This window comes from Perissodus microlepis, chromosome 3 (genome assembly GCF_051167445.1).
Source record: "Perissodus microlepis isolate ML-2025 ecotype Zambia chromosome 3, ASM5116744v1, whole genome shotgun sequence".
Lineage (NCBI taxonomy): Eukaryota > Metazoa > Chordata > Actinopteri > Cichliformes > Cichlidae > Perissodus > Perissodus microlepis.
In genome coordinates this window covers 43,124,480-43,146,166 of record NC_140463.1, presented here as the reverse complement: position 1 = coordinate 43,146,166, position 21,687 = coordinate 43,124,480, and the positions used below count along the sequence as shown (strand labels likewise).

The 21,687-nt window shown below is 40.4% G+C and overlaps 1 protein-coding gene and 1 pseudogene across 1 annotated transcript; one reads left to right on the top strand and one right to left on the bottom strand.

Annotated features, from left to right (window-relative positions):
- The first annotated feature begins 6,824 nt into the window (after window positions 1-6,824).
- Window positions 6,825-11,527, top strand: LOC146391604 (uncharacterized; annotated as a pseudogene).
- A 234-nt stretch (window positions 11,528-11,761) lies between these two features.
- LOC146391603 (uncharacterized) lies at window positions 11,762-12,674 on the bottom strand. The gene is made up of 3 exons (XM_084922873.1): window positions 12,632-12,674; window positions 12,211-12,555; window positions 11,762-12,120 (listed from the first exon to the last, which is right to left on the bottom strand). The coding sequence occupies exons 1-3, from the start codon at window positions 12,672-12,674 to the stop codon at window positions 11,762-11,764; spliced, it is 747 nt and encodes a 248-aa protein (XP_084778999.1).
- Window positions 12,675-21,687: the final 9,013 nt, after the last annotated feature.

Here is a 21,687-nt window from a genome sequence, read left to right as displayed (position 1 = left end):
TTGGTGGAAAAATGTACCATGTTGACCAATCAAAAAATGATATGGCAACATGGCATTTAGTTGTTTAGGAAGGGGGAAGTTTTAGGAGTGATGGCGGTGCTTTGAGATGTGAGAGATTTGCGACGTTTAGTGCAAATCTTGTGTAGTCAATAGTTTTGTTGTGTGTGTCAGAACAATGAGGCGACTGCTGAATGCTACAGGTGTTACAGGAGTGATACATCTCCTGTTGTCAGGCCTGTAGGTATCAGGCTGTTGTTCTCCTTTATCTCATAGTGGACAGAAATTATTTTTTGGAGTGACACAAATAATTTGTGTGGCATCAGATTTGATGCAGAACAGCTGATTGTTCTGTAAATAGTTTGAAATATTTATTTAAAAAAACGCCTTGGCTGCATTTTCAGGTAAACAGCTGCAAAACACTTTGTTTGCATAACTCAGTTACTTTTTTGAAGAAGTAACTATATAATTAATTTCCCAGCATTGGTCATTATATACTGTATTTTGCAGTGAGAGAGTTACAGGACTCTCTCCCAGACCACAGACTCATAATACAAGTCAGATATATATACATATACATACATATATATATACATATATATATATATATATATATGAAGAAAGACAGTTGGGTTTTCAAAATTGGAGTTTCATGGTAAATGGGCTAAAGCAGTTAATTAAAAGTAGTCTAACATAAATGTAAACGCTGTAATTTGATTATTTTAATAAACCGTGTAACTTGGATGGATTCGATGCCGGCGTGACCACAGTGCACACGTCTAATGTTGCTCACAGTGGTCCAAGGGATTGCTCAGGGAGTTTGTGAGTTCGCTCAGACACATGAAAAATTAGAGGGAATATTTCTGAACATTGCCCCCCACCCCCCAATTTCCTGATTTCTAATGTTTTTATTTTGTCAAATTTTAATTTACGAGATCATGAGACAAATTTAAATGTTTGACTTATGTTTAACATAACATAAGTAAAGATTACATGCAATTTCTAAATGATCGTGTTTATTATCAGGGAAAAAAACCCTACATGACCCTGTGTGAAAAGGTGATTACCCCTAAACCTAATAACTGGTTGGGCCACCCTTAACAGCAACAACTGTATTTATGTGATAACTGGCGGTCATGGTCCTGAGGCTGACTCAGTGTTTGTTTTTTGATTATTAGTATTGTTTGTGTCTGTGAGTATCTGGTTGTATTTTAGTGATTTTTAGATATTTGTTTCTTTGCCTGTCCTGTGTTACATGTTTCTCGTCTAGTCTCCTCGGTCTCTGTGTTCGTGCGTCTCCTGTGTCTTTCTCTGTCAGCCGTGCCTCCTGGTAAAGTCTGCGTCTCCATGCCTGTTTTGTGTTTCCTGTTTTACTTTGGTAGTCTTGTGTCCTGGAGATACCAAACAGCCACTTCACAAGCACATGGCACAACATAGAAGAGCCACTTCCACGGGACAAGACTCAGCAGTTCATCTGCATCTAAAGGACAAAGATCACTCTTTCGAGGATGCCAATGTTCACATTTTGGACAGAGAGGACAGATGGTTTGAAAGAGGAGTGAAAGAAGCCATTTATGTCCAGTGTGAGCGACCATCTTTGAACAGGCGGTAGTTTACGACACCAACTGTCTGCCATCTATAATCCAGTTTTGAGATCCCTTCCCAGGCGCCTTAACGCCCACTCACATCCTGGGCCATCTGACCTCTGGAAATCACATGATAGGGTGGGGCCAGGTTTCACAATGAGCTCACCCGAAACCCTGGCTGATTGTGACCCACACCCGTTTTCACACCTTGGCTCATGTAATTAGGTAGAGGATCATCAGGGGGTCCTTTGTCCCTCTTTGGGGGGAAACTCCCACTGGGTTTAAATCTGGGACTCTCCGCCATTTGACCTTAGAACTGAAGAAGCTTCTCGGATGAGAGGTGAAACGTCTTCAAGCAACTTAAAGAAGTCCAGACGCTTTTCTTTCCAAGCTCCTTAGACTACGATGACCTCAATGACTGAGAACCTTCACAGACATCTTGTGTCCTGTGTTCAGTGGTGTGTTTTGCTTCCCCCTCGTCTCATTAAGTCAGAATGGTCCCAGCTGTGTTTCCCATTCCCTTTTTACTTCCTTGTGTATTTTAGCCCTGTGTTTTCCTCTGCCCTTTGTCGTGTCGTACCCTCACAGTGCTGTGTTTTTCCCTTTGTGTTCCTGGCCAATTCTTAGTTCTCAGTTCCTGATTTTTTTTCTACTCTGAGTTTCTTGTTTTTGTTCAATTCAATTCAATTCAATTTTATTTATATAGCGCCAAATCACAACAAAAGTCGCCTCAAGGCGCTTCATAGATACAGAGGAAAAACCCAACAATCATATGACCCCCTATGAGCAAGCACTTTGGCGACAGTGGGAAGGAAAAACTCCCTTTTAACAGGAAGAAACCTCCGGCAGAACCAGGCTCAGGGAGGGGCGGCCATCTGCTGCGACCGGTTGGGGTGAGAGAAGGAAGACAGGATAAAAGACATGCTGTGGAAGAGAGACAGAGGTTAAAAACATATATGATTCAATGCAGAGAGGTCTATTAATACATAGTGAGTGAGAAAGGTGACTGGAAAGGAAAAACTCAATGCATCATGGGAATCCCCCGGCAACCTACGTCTATTGCAGCATAACTAAGTGAGGATTCAGGGTCACCTGGTCCAGCCCTAACTATATGCTTTAGCAAAAAGGAAAGTTTTAAGCCTAATCTTAAAAGTAGAGATAGTTTCTGTCTCCCGAATCCAAACTGGAAGCTGGTTCCACAGAAGAGGGGCCTGAAAACTGAAGGCTCTGCCTCCCATTCTACTTTTAAATACTCTAGGAACAACAAGTAGGCCTGCAGAGTGAGAGCGAAGTGCTCTAATAGGGTGATATGGTACTACAAGGTCATTAAGATAAGATGGGGCCTGATTATTTAAGACCTTGTATGTGAGGAGCAGGATTTTGAATTCAATTCTGGACTTAACAGGAAGCCAATGAAGGGAAGCCAAAACAGGAGAAATATGCTCTCTCCTTCTAGTCCCTGTCAGTACTCTTGCTGCAGCATTTTGGATTAGCTGAAGGCTTTTCAGTGAGTTTTTTGGACATCCTGATAATAATGAATTACAGTAGTCCAGCCTGGAAGTAATAAATGCATGAACTAGTTTTTCAGCGTCACTCTGAGACAGGATATTTCTAATTTTAGAGATGTTGCGCAAATGGAAGAAAGCAGTCTTACATATTTGTTTAATATGTGCGTTGAAGGACATGTCCTGGTCAAAAATGACTCCAAGGTTCCTCACAGCGTTACTGGAGGCCAAGGTAATGCCATCCAGAGTATGAATCTGGTTAGATACCATATTTCTAAGATTTTCAGGGCCGAGTACAATAACCTCAGTTTTATCTGAATTAAGAAGCAGAAAGTTAGCGGCCATCCAGGTCTTTATGTCTTTAAGACATTCCTGCAGTTTAACTAATTGGTGTGTGTTATCTGGCTTCATGGACAGATAGAGCTGGGTGTCATCTGCATAGCAGTGAAAATTTATGCTATGTCTTCTAATGATGCTGCCTAAGGGAAGCATGTATAATGTAAACAGAATTGGTCCTAGCACTGAACCCTGTGGAACTCCATAATTAACCTCAGTGTGTGAAGAGGACTCTCCATTTACATGCACAAATTGGAGTCTATTAGATAGATATGATACAAACCACTGCAGTGCAGTACCTGTAATACCTACAGCATGTTCTAATCACTCTAATAGGATATTATGGTCAACAGTATCGAACGCTGCACTGAGGTCTAGCAGGACAAGCACAGAGATGAGTCCACTGTCAGAGGCCATAAGAAGATCATTTGTAACCTTCACTAAAGCTGTTTCTGTGCTGTGATGAGCTCTGAAACCTGACTGAAACTCTTCAAATAAACCATTCCTCTGCAGATGATCTGTTAGCTGTTTGACAACTACTCTTTCAAGGATTTTTGATATGAAAGGAAGGTTGGAGATTGGCCTATAATTAGCTAAGACTGCTGGGTCTAGAGATGGCTTTTTGAGTAAAGGTTTAACTACAGCCAGCTTGAAGGCCTGTGGTACATAGCCGATTATTAGAGATAGGTTGATCATATTTAAGATCGAAGAATTAATTAATGGCAGGACTTCTTTGAGCAGTTTTGTAGGAATGGGGTCTAAAAGACACGTTGATGGTTTGGAGGAAGTAATTATTGAAGTTAACTCAGAAAGATCAATTGGAGAAAAAGAGTCTAACTTAACATCAATGGTACTAAGAGTAGCTGTAGATAATATTACATCTGTGGGATGATTACTGGTAATTTTTTCTCTAATGATAAAAATTTTATTTGTGAAGAAGTTCATGAAGTCATTACTAGTTAACGTTAAAGGGATGGTTGGCTCAACAGAGCTCTGACTGTTTGTCAGCCTGGCTACAGTGCTGAAGAGAAACCTGGGGTTGTTCTTATTTTCTTCAATCAGTGATGAATAGTAAGATGTTCTGGCTTTGCGGAGGGCTTTCTTATAAAGCAGCAAACTATTTCTCCAGGCTAAATGATGATCCTCTAAATTTGTGACACGCCATTTCCTCTCCAGATTACGAGTCATCTGCTTTAGGGTACGTGTTTGAGAATTATACCACGGAGTCAGGTTCATGTTCACATGTTGTTCATGTGTCGAGTTTAGTTTCATTTTTGACGTTACAGTTTTTTCCCAGCAAATAAAGCTAGAATAAAGCTGTTGAGTTCACCTGTTTGTGTTCGAGTCCTGCACTCCGGTCCTATATTCTGCCTGCCACACAGCTACTCATGACACTGGCTATGAGTCTTTTACAGTACTGGGGAGGAATTTTGGCCCACTCTTCCAAAGAGTCCAACTTTTGTCTAGTCAGTCAAGTTTGGTTGGGCAGGCACTCCTGCGACGGTACCTGTTCCATGTTTTCACCATTTTTGGACAATGGCTCCCACTGTGGTTCACTGGAGTTTGACAGCTTTAGAAATGTCTTCATAACCTTTTTCCAAACTGAGAGAGCTCTGTTACTTGAATTTCCTTGGATTGCGGCATGATGTCTGACCTTTGAAGATCTCTTGGGGGTTGGGGGGATTTGGAAACTGCATTTGTTTACTTTTTTGTGTTATTATTGTCTAATATTTAAAATTGTTTGATGATCTGAAACATTTAAGTGTGAAGAACATAAAACATTAAAAACTTCTTATTTAATTAACCCACTCCGCGCTGATGACGATTGTGTTCATATCTTTGAGGGAGAGAGGTTGGTGGTGATAGGGATTTCCAGCACTGAAGATGTGTTCCACTTTAATGCTCTGTGTTCATTGATATAATGGGAAAAGAAGGACTTCTTGATAGATCCCACAACTTCTCAAAGTTTTAATCCACAGGGAAGGCCTTGGAAGTCTTGAGAAGCTGCAATCCACCTGGAAATGATCCAAGCCACTGAATTGCTAACCTCACAGGCTGCTGGAGACTGACCCAGAACACCTCCAGGCATCCCAATTTATACTGTCTATTCTTGTGTAAAGCAGAAAAGTGTACAGGCTTTTGGTCTCAGTGTACAAACACAGGACTTTATGAGGTTCTCTTTGAACCCCTCAAAACCAAATTAAAATTATTTCAAATGTTCTGATGTTTGTGTGTTTAGCTCAGAACGTGAGTCGAGTGTGTATACAGTGGTTTGAAAAAGTGCCCGCCCCCTTCCCTTACACAGCACTGTAAAAGACTCATTGCCAGCGAACGCTCGACTGCAGTTGTTGTTGTTGTTAAGGGTGGCCCAACCAGTTATTAGGTTCATTAGGTTATTAGGGGCAAAGATGTTTCCACGCAGGAACATGTAGGTTTTCTGTTCTTATAAATAAACACCTTCATTTTGAAAAGGCATTTTTTTAACATCTAAAGTTTTTGATGATCTGAAACATTTAAGTGTGACAAACATAAAAAAAAAACATAGAAAATAAAAGAAACCACAGATGGAGTATGTAATTAGCTAAAAGTACTCAAGATATGCCTGGATTATGAATGACTGGATTACTGACATAACAGCAAGTCCAGATTTTGGGCAGTCTGCTGCCTCTGAGCATCTCTGCTGAACTTCTGAACTGTCTGAACTGTTAACCTCTTAACATCGACAGTTCTGTTACATTTGAACATTCAGTCATATATGAATAAGCTTTGTTTTATATTTCATTCATTTTAGATTTCATTAGAGCATTCACTTAAGCATATTCCTTTAATCCAAATATTTTTTCTCTTTAAAATTGTGTTTGCCAATCACAGTTTACTCAATACAATCTACTTTTTAACGAAATCATGAACTTGAAATGTCAAATATTCAGAGATCAGAATATCCTGTGTGGACTCTCATTTCGTCTCTTTCTTCATCTACACAGAAAACTCTAAACATTAGAATAGACATTTGCACTACTTAAACTGCATTTCTCTCCATGATCACTTACGTTTTTGATTTATTGCTGATTAAAAAGAAAGATGATCGCCACACAAGTAGTAGATCAGGAAAAGCTCTGTTTTAGCACTCTGAACTTTAAAAAACGTTTTTAACACATAAGGCTGAATGTCAAGTCCTTTTACCCCCTCAGCTTTGATGGCAGGGGGCGGCCAGGGGGACCTCAATCTCTCTCTACACCACGTTACTCGACAGAGCCAATCATGTTCTGCAGTGTGATGGTGATGAACCAATCAGACCTGTCAGATGTGGCAAAATGTAGGACAAGCTGGCGTTTTTAAATCTGAGAAGTATACTGCTGCTTCATTAGGTGTGGACTGCTGTACTGAAGAAGGAGACAAGATGAAGATGTTCTTTGTGAATGTTTTCCTGCTCTGCTCTTTATGTAAGTAAAACAAATTTTCTTGTGTAAACTTTTGATCTTCGTTTGTGTGAAACTGAGTCTGTCTGAATTATTTCAGGTGCAGCACAGTTAAGTGAAGTCTCTCAGCCTGAATCTTTGAAAACAGCGACTCAGCTACAATTAAATGCTTCATAAAGAGCGCATCAACGAAAACCGTGTGGTACAAGGTGACTACAGGGAGGAAACTACAGCTGGTGGTAAAAACTAATTCTCAGTATAATGTGAGAGAGTTCAGTGATGAATTTGTTAACCGTTCTACAGTTAAATTTGACATGACTAACAATCACCTGACCATAAATAAAACATCATGGGAAGATGTTGGAACATACTTCTGTGGAGTCTTACACATAAGTGAGGTTCAGTTTGGGTCAGGAACATTTCTGATGTTGACAGGTATGTTTGGACATGTTTGCATTTCACATAATTTCAACTGAATATGACCACAGTGCTAATAATCACAGTCCAAATGGTTTGTTTTCCAAGGTGCAAAGACAATCAGCGACTCTGTCGTCCAGCAGCCAGAATCAAAGTCAGTGAGGTCCGGAGACTCTGTGACTCTCAGCTGTTCTCTTCACTCTGCTCAATGCACAGCAGAACTCACTAGTTTCATGTGGCTGAAAAACTCGGATCATTTTGCTCCAGAGATGATTTATTGCTCTGACAATAAGAACAACATCTCCCAGAGAACTGACAGAGGACGAACTACCTGCAAGTACAACTTTGTCGTCAGTAGCCGGGATGACACTGGGGTCTACTACTGTGCTGTCAATGCATGTGGACAAATACTGCTTGGAAATGGAACAAGAATCAATAATGGTAAGACACTTGCAGTGCATTTTTAAAGTTTTTAAGGCTTCCACTTTAAGGTTCAACGGTTTTTAAATGTGTTTCTTTAAAGTGTAGTTTCCAGTAGATTAGATCCAAAGACAACAAGTCTGTGAAACTTTGTAAGATTTGTCCTTTTTATCAGAATGTCAGATCTAATTAAACACTTTAAAAATACCAATACCCCCAAATACAAATTCTGCTTGGAAATGGGACCAAGATTGGTTTTAAGTGTAAGTAACTTTGCAGTAGAAAATCATGCGTTTAAAATTTCCGAAATGCACGTATGATGATTAGCTTTTTAAGCTCTGTTTTGCTTTTTATTTTATACATCAGAAGTTGCTTTGAACTGAAATTCTTATGCCTCCTTCTGTCTGCATTTGCAGACGGCATCAATTATCATGAGACACCAATACCATGCATCATCATCATCATCATGGGTGTTTATCTGGTTTTCGCTGTGTTCATGATCAGTAAGAGAAACCGCTACCACTGTACAGTAACCGATGCTGTCGATCTCTATACTGTGTGTTCCACTGAGCATAACACCAATCACTTTGCCTGCTTTTCAGAGTTTAACTCAGGACTTTCACCTCTGTCCAAGGTATGTGCTGTTTAGTTGAATATTTATATAATCATTACACCATCCTTAGTGGCTCATAACTTTGATTTTGTGCACATTATTGTACTTTTTCTCAGGTTCGAGGTGAAGAAAACCTCGAAATCAAGAGATCAAATGAACAGAGAGATGGTATCTGGAGTGAATGTGTGTACTCCAGGGTGAAGCTACACTGAACTGAAGCCGTTCCGACTTTGATGCCACACGTCTAGACATGAACTTATTACTGTAGCTTTGAAATGTTTAGGCTGTTCTCTAGCTCTTCCTAACATTATCCTGCTTGATCGGTTTAAAGCCTGCTCTTTTTTTCTTTGTTTCTTTCTAAATAAAATTTTTATTATCCATTCTGTAAGACAGAGGCGTGTGAGATGAAAGCTGACATGTTGATGTAATCTCTTGCTCACTTTCTTTCTTTTTCTGTCATTTTTATATGACAGACCAGTTTTTTTTTATCAATAATAAACACAAATCTTGACTTTTAAAGTAAAGCATTTTAATCTTTTCATGCATCGTATATCAATTTTTTACTGTTAGCACTGAGGGGGTAAATTGGGTATTTTTAAACTGTTGGTCTGCATCTGTGGCCTTGTGAAGTCTCTCTTCTCTTTGGGGTTGTCTTGTGATCCTCATTTGACTGGATGATTTGAAGGGGCTTTTCTTCATCCCAGAGGTGATCCAGAGATTATCCATTAGTCCTGATTGATTGGTTTGTCACCATCAAAGTCTAAACTGGGATGGATGGCGGTGTTGTGGGTCTGTTCCCTGCGGTCCGGTGAGATTTAAAATTCAAGTCCAGCAGAGATGCTCAGAGGGAGCACACTGCCCACATTCTGGGCTTGCTGTGATGTCAGTAAGCCAGTCATTCATAACACAAAGCAAATCCAGGGTTTTGAATATTTTTTACATACTAATTACATTCTCCAGCTGTGGTTTGTGGTTACATGTATAGTGTGGTGTGATAAAGCATTTGGCCCCTACCCGATTTCCTGTTATTTTTGTATATTTGTCACACTGAAATAATTCAGACAGGATACACTTAGTTTCACACAAATGAAGCATGAATGAATACAGTTGCGCATAGCAATGCACAACGTAGGAGCTCCTTCTTACTTTGAAACCTATTTTAAATGCACCATGACATGATTAATTATTAATTAATTTATGTTTAAACTTAAATTTGAGTTTTCATATGGGAATATTTTCAGTTCTGTTAAGTAAATTTTTTTTAAGCTTTTATGTTCCAAAACATTGATCAGCAATAACTGCAGGCTGTATCTTTCTACTTGCTCAACCTGAACTACTTCCAGTTGATATTTTCTGCAGGCAAGTATGTACAAAATGATTTACAGAAAGGTTCAAAATTATGATTCCCTGACAATTACAGAAGCCCTGAGCAAATTTAAAGTACATGACAGCAGGTAGTAAACAAATGAGCTTCTTTTGTGGCTGGTCTCCTGGTGGAAACACACGTTTTCCTATACCCTGCTTAAGGGTATACCTCTCATGGCTTTCCACACTACATCACTGGTGACGGATCTCATTACTGTCAAAAACCAGCCAAGGACTGGTCAGGGATACAAACACAGTCCTATCACTGCCATCTTAACTTTCTGTATCTGTTCATGACTCTGTTTAACTTAAAAATTTTATATTGATTATAGAAGTAGGGTGTTATCGTTGGTGAGTGTAGGGTTTTTCCAAACATGAACATTTTTATTGTAAAACATTTTACAGAAAAGATGCTCACTTAAAACATTCATATTAATCTGAAGAGAAAAGAAGAGAGGAATCTACATTTTAATATATTGTCATGTATTATATAAGTCACAACACATTTCTCTGAATTAAAAGATTTTTTTTTTTGTTACACTAGTCAGTGTAATTTCTTAACCAATAGCCTTGCTGCCAAATACAAACCTACAGCAAACATCACATAACAAAGCGTTCTGCAGGACAATTTGTGAAATGGAAAGTATTTCAGTCCAAACATAAAAGTATATCAAAACAGTACATTTGGTTTTGACAGTGAAAGGCAGAGTAAATAACTGAAGAATCATACATTCCATTAGTGAGAAGCTGGTTGTTAAATGTGACAGTCCATGAAAAGCATGCTGGTTTTAAAATCCGAAGGATACAAAAATATGAATTTAGCCTACAAAGAGGTGAAGTTGAGGAAATGTACTAAACTTCTTTGATTATAGTTTGAATGCTTGTATGCACCACTGAAAAGAGATATACTACCTATGAGAGTTGCAAGACATTCGTAAGCCATTATTTGGCATAGCTTGGTCATATTCCCCTGATGAAACTTTGATGTTCTGTTGTCAGGGTTTGAGTGTAGAGTAAATTACAGCGTCTCCATTGGCTTTTACTGTAGGTTGTCTGGGCCTGATACTATTGTGAGCCAAACACACAGATGTATAGATGACTGTATCACCAGTCTGTGAACAAAGGAAATTCCAATAAAAATATAGATACATTCTGTCAGACACATTAAAATATGTGAAATAATCTATTGCTCTTTGATGACTAGGATAGGCTGCCATGGGGTGGATGGACTAAGACAAACTCTCACCCGATCGCCTTCATCGGCCGCTTCTGTGGAAAAACAAAAGCATTAAAAGATACCTATAGTTAGTAGTTACTGCAGAATAACAGAATGTAGATCTCATCCTGCATAAAGTTTTACACACCTGCAGATTTTTTCATTCTTGTCTTGCAAAATGTCACTACAAGGAGGAGCATCACAGATCCAAGAACCATGTTTGACAGCATCAGTGCAATAAAAGTCGGACTCAGTGATATGCTTTCAGCGTCTGCTGTAAACATGATACATGATTTAACATTTAATATTTGATTTAGAGAAAACTAATTGTGACAAATTGGATTTTTGTAGGATTTGGCTACTTACTCTGACCACAGGCATTTCTTTTTCTACACAAATGGGTCAACAAAGTCAAACAGCAGTAAAACTGATAAAAATAAAGTATATGGTATATTTAGATTTTTGTTCCTTCCTGTGACAACCTGGTGCGAAGTGAAAACCTTATCTCATCTCTGATCTCTTCAAAGCTACCACATTTTCTTGACAAACTCTTGCACAGAGAAGATGATCTGCCACTTGATTTGAATGGGCGGTTTGTGGGGTTGTTATTTTTAAAGCGTTTAATTAGATCTGATATTCTGTGGATACCGTAAGTACTTCACATTGCCTCAGTTAAAAATAAATAAATACAAAAGTCTGAACTGATCTGTTTTTCATCCTCTCAATTATATATGTTAAGGTAAATTCTTTAAAAAAAATTTTTTTTTTTTTTACAAATAATAGTTGTGAAAAATTTGGACTTCATATTTAAGTGAAGGTTTTCTTTGGAACTAATCTATTAGAAAAACATTTCAATGCCTTTGAACCTTAAAGTGAAAGTAAAAACTTTAAAAATGCACTGCTAGTGTCTTACCATTATTGATTGTTGTCCCATTTCCAAGCAGTATTTGTCCACATGCATTGACAGCACAGTAGTAGACCCCAGCGTCATCCCGGCTACTGACGACAAAGTTGTACTCGCAGGTAGTTCGTCCTCTGTCAGTTCTCTGGGAGATGTTGTCCTTATTGTCAGAGCAATAAATCATCTCTGGAGCAAAATGATCCGAGTTTTTCAGCCACATGAAACTAGTGAGTTCTGCTGTGCATTGAGCAGAGTGAAGAGAACAGCTGAGAGTCACAGAGTCTCCGGACCTCACTGACTTTGATTCTGGCTGCTGGACGACAGAGTCGCTGATTGTCTTTGCACCTTGGAAAACAAACCATTTGGACTCTGATTATTAGCACTGTGTTCATATTCAATTGAAATTATTTGAAATGCAAACATGTCCAAACGTACCTGTCAACATCAGAAATGTTCCTGACCCAAACTGAACCTCACTTATGTGTAAGACTCCACAGAAGTATGTTCCAACATCTTCCCATGATGTTTTATTTATGGTCAGATGATTGTTAGTCATGTCAAATTTAACTGAAGAACGGTTAACAAATTCATCACTGAACTCTCTCACATTATAGTAAGAATCAGCTTTAACCACTAGCTGTAGTTTCTTCCCTGTAGTCACCTTGTACCACACGGTTTTCTTTGATGCGCTCTTTATGAAGCATTTAATAGTAGCTGAGTCGCCAAGCTTCACTGTTTTCAAAGATTCAGGCTGAGAGACTTCACTTAACTGTGCTGCACCTGAAATAATTCAGACAGACTCAGTTTCACACAAATGAAGATCAAAAGTTTACACAAGAAAATTTGTTTTACTTACATAAAGAGCAGAGCAGGAAAACATTCACAAAGAACATCTTCATGTTGTCTCCTTCTTCAGTACAGCAGTCCACACCTAATGAAGCAGCAGTATACTTCTCAGATTTAAAAACGCCAGCTTGTCCTACATTTTGCCACATCTGACAGGTCTGATTGGTTCATCACCATCACACTGCAGAACATGATTGGCTCTGTCGAGTAACGTGGCGTAGAGAGAGACTGAAGTCCCCCTGGCCGCCCCCTGCCATCAAAGCTGAGGGGGTAAAAGGACTTGACATTCAACCTTCTGTGTGAAAATAGAATAGAATAAACCTTTATTATCCCATCAAATTTGTTGAAAAATGTGTCGTGTAAACATCAGAGAGCTACAACAGAGCTTTTCCCTCCAGTTTGTTGATCATCTTTATTCTTAGTTAAAGACAAATAAAAAATGTAAGTGATCAATATGCAGAGAAATGCAGTTTAAGTTGTGGAAATGTCTCTTCTAATGTTTAGAGTTTTGTGTGTAGACATGAGCCATAATCAATCTTTTGTATTCATGTGCTGGACTGAGAAGATAAGAACTGTGTTGCCAATCTGTCATTATACTTGTGAACAGGGTTAAACACAGAATGATGGTTGTGTTCAATAGTAATCAGAAAATATTTGGTTAAAGATAATTATGTTTAAGTTGACAATTTTATATTGTGAAAAAATAATTATTATTTTAAGGACAGGCTGTGCTGAAAGCCTGTGTACAAAATGCCTTCAGACATGTTTGTGCGTGTGTGTGTGTGTGTGTGTGTGTGTGTGTGTGTGTGTGTGTGTGTGTGTGAGAGAGAGAGAGAGAGAGAGAGAGACTAAATGAGAGTGCACACAGGACATTCTGATCTCTGAATGTCTCACATTTAAAGTGTATGATTTAGTAAAAAGGGGATTATATTGAGTAAATTGTCACTGAGAAACAGTTTTTAAGAAAAAACTTATTTGGATTAAAAAGGATTACGATAAAGTGAATGTGAAGAATGAAAAGTGAAGCTTATTCAGATATGATTGAATGTTCAAATGTAACTGAACTGTCCATATTAAAAGACATAATAATAATAAAAATAATAATAAATTTTATTTAAGAAAGCATCTTTCAAAAAACTCAAGGACACTGTACACAAGCAATAACAAATAGATAAACAAATAAATAGGGAATATGGAAATAGAGAGAGAATGATAAGGTGTGGCTGAAGATCAGTTGACCTGATTGGTTGACTAGATATTAGAGAGAGAGAGGTGGGGCGAGTGGGCACTTGACAAAGTCTAAACCTGGATGTATGGAGGTGTTGTGGGTCTGTTCCCAACGGTCCTGTAAGATTAACAATTCAGACGATTGGATCAAGAAGAGATGCTCAGAGGGTGCAGACTACATTCTGGACTTGCTCTGATGCCAATTAGCCAGTCATCCATAACACAAAGCAAATCCAGGCATATTTTGAATATTTTTATGGAGGTAATTACATATTCCAGCTGTGGTTTGTATTTACACAGAGCTGTGATAAAGCATTTGGTCACTACCAGATTTCCTGTTATTTTGTATATTTGTCACACTTTATGTTTCAGTTTTTACTTAACTGTGCCATACCTGAAATAATTCAGGCAGGATACACTCAGCTTCACACAAATGATGCAGAATACAGTCGCACATAGCAATGCATAACCTAGGAGCTCCGCCTTACTTTAAAATCTATTTAACATGTACCATGACATGACCAATTATTAATTAATTCATGTTTAAACTTAACTTAGAGTTTTTATATGGGAATATTTGTACTTCTGTTAAATTAAGCTTTTATGTTCCTTTTGTTTAGGAGCAACAGAAAAACAGGAGCACTAGGAGTCCAGAAACAACAAAAACAAAAAAACTAGGCACAAGAGTCAAGGCCAGCTGCGTGAAAAGTGGCAGCACCGACACAGTTCAGGCAGCCGACTGCGTCGAAAGCCACTGTAGCATAGGTGAAGCAGATCCCGACTCAAGCCACATGGAAACCCGCAGCGGTGACACAGGTGTAGATGACGACTGTTTGGAAAGCGACAACAGTGAGACTGTCCAGGGCACTGGACGTGAGGACAGTGGCAGCAGTGATGTTACGTAAATGAAGCAGGTCTGGAGGCTGACCGCGTGAAAACGGTGGTGGCAACACAGTTCAGGAGGCCGCCCATGACGATCCTAAGCCGATGGCCTGGAAAGTGGCCAGCGACGGTGAGGTGCTGGACGTGCATGTGCAGGCTTGTCTGGGCGAGGACGTGGTCATGGCCGTGGGCTCATGGACAGCTTGGCTAACAGCTGGTATGCAGGACCAGACGAGACGGGACCAGAAGAGGCAGGACCAGACGGTAGCATGGTGTTTGCAGGTGGTAGCACGGAAGCCGTGTATGGTGGCGCTCACGGTGGTGCTGATGGCTGGATGGGCTCGCCTGAGCTCCCAGCAGGAACAGAAAACAACTGGGTGGACTCTCCAGAGCCCCCAGTCAACACTGATGGTGGCGTAGAAGTCACGGATGGCTGAACCGACTCCTCAGAGTCCCCAGCAGAGACAGACAGCTGGCACGGCTCTCCAGAGCCTCCAGCCGGAACAAATGGTTGGACAGACTCTTTGGAATCCACAGCAGAGACAGACGGCTGGTGAGGCTCACCAGAGCCCCCAGCGGGAACAGAAACAGGGCCAGCAGACACAGGGCCAGCAGGTGCGGAGACCCCTGGCTGAGACAAAGCAAGGTCAGCAGGTGCAGAGACCCCTGGCTGAGATGAAGCTGGCTGGAGCTGTGCAGGGCATTTGCTCTGCTCAGGCAGTGACAGCAAAATGAAGTCCTCAGCTGGCTGAATAAGCTCAGCAGAGCTTCCAGCAGAGGATGAAGGTGGCTGGAGTGGCTCACCAGAGCCATCAGCGAACACAAGGCGGTGCTGGACTGACTCTCCTGAGCCTCCAGCGAGAACAGGCAGTGGGCCACAAAGTGCAGAGGCCCCTGCCTGAGGCGAAGCAGAGCCAGCAGGTGTGGAGAACCCTCCCTGAGCTGGCGGCTTAGGAGGTGGATGAGCAGAAGACTGAGCTAGCAACTGAACTGATGACTCAGGTTGTAATAGAGTAGATGTCTGAACTGGTAACAGAGCTGTTGATTGACTCTTAGCTGCTCTTCTCCGGGGAACAGGTACAGATACTGGGCTGAAGCAGGGACCAGCAGGACCTCAGCCTCCCTCATGCAAGGAACTGTAACGAGTGCAGGGGAAAGCTGGGCCCGAGCTGCCCTGATAGCAGGAACAGGAGGAGTATGGCGTTATTTTTGTGACTCTATTCTGAGCGCACATAAAAAGATTTTGCAAGCGCAAATTGTAAGAGTGAATTGTTAAATTTTGCCATTACTGTACTTAAATTTGTAAACCTTGTCTTAAACTGCATGTTTAGATATTTTTCTGTTCCTCCACTACACATCTAGGATGGTGGGGGAGGCAATTGTTTAACTGCAGACATTGCATATAAGGTTCTGGGTGTCCTTATTTACTTAGGATGTTTACTTCTTGCCATTTATGGCCTCACTTATGCTTGTATATGGTGGACAGTTAAAGGGGTTAAGCCATATAGAGGGTGAGGGGAGATGACCCTTTTTATGACCAGGGATGTTGTTAAAACAGTTGTAACCAGGAAGTCACACACACACACCCATGCACACACATGCACACACACGCTCGCACATGCACACACAGTGCTTTAACTGTTAGGACACACCATTTATGGTTTTACAATGGGTAGTGCTTGTTTGTCACTGAATAAAAGGCGGCAAGGGGACACTGGGAGTTGGAGTCTTCTGAGGTCGGGTGCAGAATTGCAGCCTAAATCCAGGTTAATATGTTTCATTATTTTATTTCAAAATATACAGGGTGGGCCATTTATATGGATACACCGTAATAAAATGGGAATGGTTGGTGATATTAAAGTCCTGTTTGTGGCACGTTAGTATATGTGAGGGGCAAACTCCTCAGGATGGGTGGTGACCATGGTGGCCATTTAGAAGTCGGCCATCTTGGATACAACTTTTGTTTTTTCAATAGGAAGAGGGCCATGTGACACATCAAACTTATTGGTAATGTCACAAGAAAAAAAATGGTGTGCTTGGTTTCAACGTAACTTTCTTTCATGAGTTATTTACAAGTTTCTCTTTGTTCACAACCATTGACATGTCGAAGAGGTTAACACGTGAGGAGCAGATCGAAATTGTGTTGATATCTGGTGAACGCAGTAACCGGGTCATTGCAGCAGATTTCAATGTAAGACACCCTATGAGACCACCCATCTCCCATGCTACAGTTAGCAAACTGCTTGCTAAGTTTCGTGAAACTGGTTCAGTGTTGGATTTGCCAAAATGTGGATGCGAGAAAACTGTCACTAATGAAGAAACATCAGTGGCTGTCCTAGCTTCATTCAGCAAGAGCCCACAGCGTAGCGCTCGCCGCATGTCACTCGAGAGTGGCATTAGTCGAACATCCCTTCGGCGGATATTAGCTACCCACAAATGGCACCCTTACAAACTCCAGCTACTGCAGCATCTCAACGAGGATGACCCAGATCGGCGCACAGAATTTGCAGAATGGGCAAAAAAAAAATTGGAACAGGACCCTCAGTTCACGCAGAAGATTTTGTTCAGTGATGAGACAAACTTTTATGTGAATGGTGAAGTTAACAAACAAAACCATTGGTCTGACACTAAACCACATTGGATGGATCCCTCCAAGACTGTTGGAACAACAAAAGTGATGGTTTGGTGTGGTATATGGGGTACAACGATAGTGGGTCCATTCTTCATCAATGGAAACCTCAAGGCCACTGGATATTTGAAATTGCTACATGATGATGTGTTTCCCTCTTTATGCACTGAAGCTGGCACGTTCCCTGAGTTTTTCCAGCAAGATGGTGCACCACCACATTATGGGTGCCAGGTCCGAGCATTCCTAGATGAACAGTTTCCTGGAAAGTGGATTGGTCGTCGTGGGCCAGTTGAATGGCCCCCAAGGTCTCCCGATCTGACCCCCTTAGACTTTTATCTTTGTGGTCATCTGAAGGCAATTGTCTATGGTGTGAAGATACGAGATGTGCAGCACCTGAAACTACGGATACTGGATGCCTGTGCTGGCATTTCTCCTGCGGTGCTGCTATCAGTGTGTGAAGAGTGGGAGAAGAGTGCATTGACAATCCAACACAATGGGCAGCACATTGAACACATTTTATAAGTGGTCAGAAACTTGTAAATAACTCATGAAATAATAAAGTTACGTTGAAACCAAGCACACCATTGTTGTTCTTGTGACATTACCAGTAAGTTTGATGTGTCACATGGCCCTCTTCCTATTGAAAAAACAAAAGTTGTATCCAAGATGGCCGACTTCTAAATGGCCACCATGGTCACCAACCATCTTGAGGAGTTTGCCCCCTCACATATACTAATGTGCAACAAACAGGAACAGAGGCAAGGACTTGATACTGAACAGAAGGAACACGGAGTACAGGGACAGGAGTGACATGAGACACGACAAGTAAATGTGTTTTACTTACATAAAGAGCAGAGCAGGAACAAGTTTACAAAGAACACCATCATCTTGTCTTCTTCTTCAATACAGCAGTGCTGCCTTTCTGAACTGCAGCAGCTGACTTCTCAGATTCAACAACGCCAACTTGTCCTACATTTTGCCACATCTGACAGTTCTGATTGGTTCATCACCAGCCTCTTACAGAAAGTGATTTGTTGATTTGCACTGAAAGGAAAAATCCCTTGTGGCCTATTTTGAATTTTACATCATGAAACTGTCAGTTTTGCTTCATACTTTCCAGAACAGCAGAAGACCTCATTTTTATGCATTACACAAATGCCCCCAAAGCTGATAAAGTATGGAGAATAGATTGAGTATAAAAAATACTCACTTGACTGGACCAGTTAGTGATAAGCAATTAATTTAGTGAAACAGAGCATTTGTGCCTATATAGCCACTCCACTTACCCCTTAGTATCGTATAACAGTAAATGTGTTTCAGAACACATGTAATATTTTACACAGTTGAACAGCATCATTATCACATCATAAAATACCTAAAAACATTTTGTGTTATTTACAGATGTGTCCATAACATAGACAACATAGGCACAGGGTTATTTTGTTGGCTTCAGTCTTTTTTTCTGGTGTAAGACTTAAAGTGGTGTTTAAAAGTAAAAGTAAATACTGGATAAATACTTATATTTAAGTTTTTATTGTTTCACAAAAGGTTAGAAATTGAATGTCCACAGTTTAGAGTTTATTTGAAGATGTTTTTTTTTTTTAAATAAGCTTGGCAGAGGCAAAGAAAAAGCAAAAATAGAAAGAATAAAGAAAAGAATAATGAAATAACATCAATTCTTCTTAATTAACTCTGAGCTAATGACGAGTTTGCAGTGAGGTGCAACACATCTTCAGTGCTGGAAGTCCCTATCTCACCACCAACCTCTCTCACTCCAAAAATAAGAACATAGTGCAGATCAATTAAATGCATCACGCTTATATCAGAATATATCAGTTCTCCCTGAGCTGCATCTTCTTAATCTAAATTGTGATGCTGTTGTAGAAGCCTACAGTGTATCCAGAAAGTATACAGCGCTTCACTCGTTCCACATTTTGTCATTACAGCCTTATTCCAAAATTGATTAAATAAAATTATCACCTCAAATTTCTACACACATTACCTCATAAGGACTTGTTGGTGAGGAAGTCTCCCCCCCTCACAACGACCAGACCTCGGCTGATGTGAGGAAAACTCTTCACAGAGTTAACCCAGGGAAAGCTGCTGGTCCAAATAACATCCCTTGGAGAGTACTCCGAGAACACGCAGACCAGCTGACAGATATATTCACTGACATCTTCTACCTCTCCCTGAGCACTGCTGTCGTCCCAACGTGCCTCAAGGCCACCATCGTCATTCCTGTGTCAAAGAAGTCTTCAGTGTCCTGCCTCAATGACTACCTTCCAGTTGCACTCATACCCATCATGATGAAATGCTTCAAGAGTCTCCTCATGAGTCACGTTAAGACCAGGCTGCCACCCACACTGGACCCACTGCAGTTCACCTATTGCCTCAACCGGTCAACAGATGACACCATCGCCACCACCCTACATCTTGCCCTCACCCACCTGGACAATAAAGACACATATGTACAAATGCTGTCCATAGACTTCAGTTCAGCATTCAACACAATCATTCCTCAGCACCTGATTGGAAACCTGAGCCTGCTTGGCCTGAACACCTCCCTCTGCAACTGGATCCTGGACTTTCTGATGGAGAGACCTCAGAGAGTCTGGATCGGTAACAGCATCTCCAACATAGCCACACTGAGCACTGGAGCCTCTCAGGGCTGTGTGCTCAGCCCACTGCTGTTCACTCTGCCGACTCACCACTGTGTAGCAGTGCACAGTTTGAACCACATCATCAATTTTACTGATGACACGACTGTGGTGGGTCTCATCAGCAAGAACGAGTCAGCATACAGAGACGAGGTGAAACCGCTAACAGACTGGTGTAGAGTCAACAACCTGTCTCTAAATGTGGACAAAACAAAGGAGATGACACTCTTCACCCTGCTGTCTTCTGGAAAGAGGCACCAGAGCATTCATGCCCTCACTGCCAGACTGTGAAACAGCTTCTTCCCCCAGGCTACACACACACACGTATCGTTCTGTTCTGTCTGGTGTTGCACTTTTTTTTGTTTTTTGCAATTTTTGCACCTTGCACATTATGTAGTCACGTGTTTATTGTCTGTTATATGCCATTTGTAGCGCCATGGTCTTGGAGGAACGTTGTCTCGTTTCACGGTGTACCACTGCACATGGTTGGAATGACAATAAAACCACTTCACTTGACTTCACTTGACTTGATCACTACCAGCAGCCGTGACTGTCGACATGAGGCAAGTTGGATCCATGCATGCAATGCTGAAAGTCAGTCAACTTTAACAAAAATAAATGAACAGTTAACAGTCTTTAAATTGTTTGATTTTATTGTCTGATCAACTTTTTTAGTATTTCCGCAACGATTTATAATGTTTCACAACATTTTTTGGCACATGGCTGTGTATTGTAGAACATGAATAACACTACAACAGCAAGACGATGCATTTTTAAAATTATCATTGTTTTAGCTTTAGACAGTTCCTTACCTTATCTGATTATAAAATCTGCTTTTAAATATTGTTTTTAAAGGGGTATTTATTCTGTTGACAAAATTCAATTTCCCCCCTTTATTTCCATGCAGTACCTGAGGCAACGTTCTTTAACTAGAAATGAAAAAGCAAAAGTCACATCCTCCAGGATTTCATTGAAAAATTGAATTTTATCTAACAGTGGAGTGAGTGTGATTGTGACAAATGGGACTATTGCTGTGAACCAACAACACGAGGCCCAGAGATCTCAAAGCAAGTAACTCTCAGAAGTGTCTGAATCAACAGTTTATTATAACAGTGACACTAATGGATCATTTCTGGATCATCTCTGTGATGAAGAGAAGCCCCTTTACATCAGCCATTGAAATGAAGAAAACTCAGCACAAAACAACAGCAAAGAGTATTACTGAGTATGGATTATAATATATACGGTCTAACTTACAATACAAAGCACCTTGAAGCATTGTTGTGATTTGGCGCTGTATAAATGGAATCGAATTGAACTGAAAGAGAAGACTTCACAAGGTCACAGATGCAACCTAACAGTTTAATAACACACAATTTATAAACTTAGTGCTTACAGTAAAACAGTGAGATACGCTGCATGAAAAGCTGAAAATGCTTTTTTTAAAGGCATGATATGTGTTAATGATAAAAAAAAGATCTATCATATAGAAATGATAGAAAGAGAGAGAGAGAAAGCGAGTGAAAAAATTTCATCAGCGTGTCAGCTTTCCTCTCACATGCCTCTGTCTTACAGAAAAGATGCTAAAATATAAGTAAAGTCAGTTAACAAGAAACTTTACCCTTAGAACAAAAAAAAACAGAAAAAAAAGAGCAGGCTTCAAATCGACTG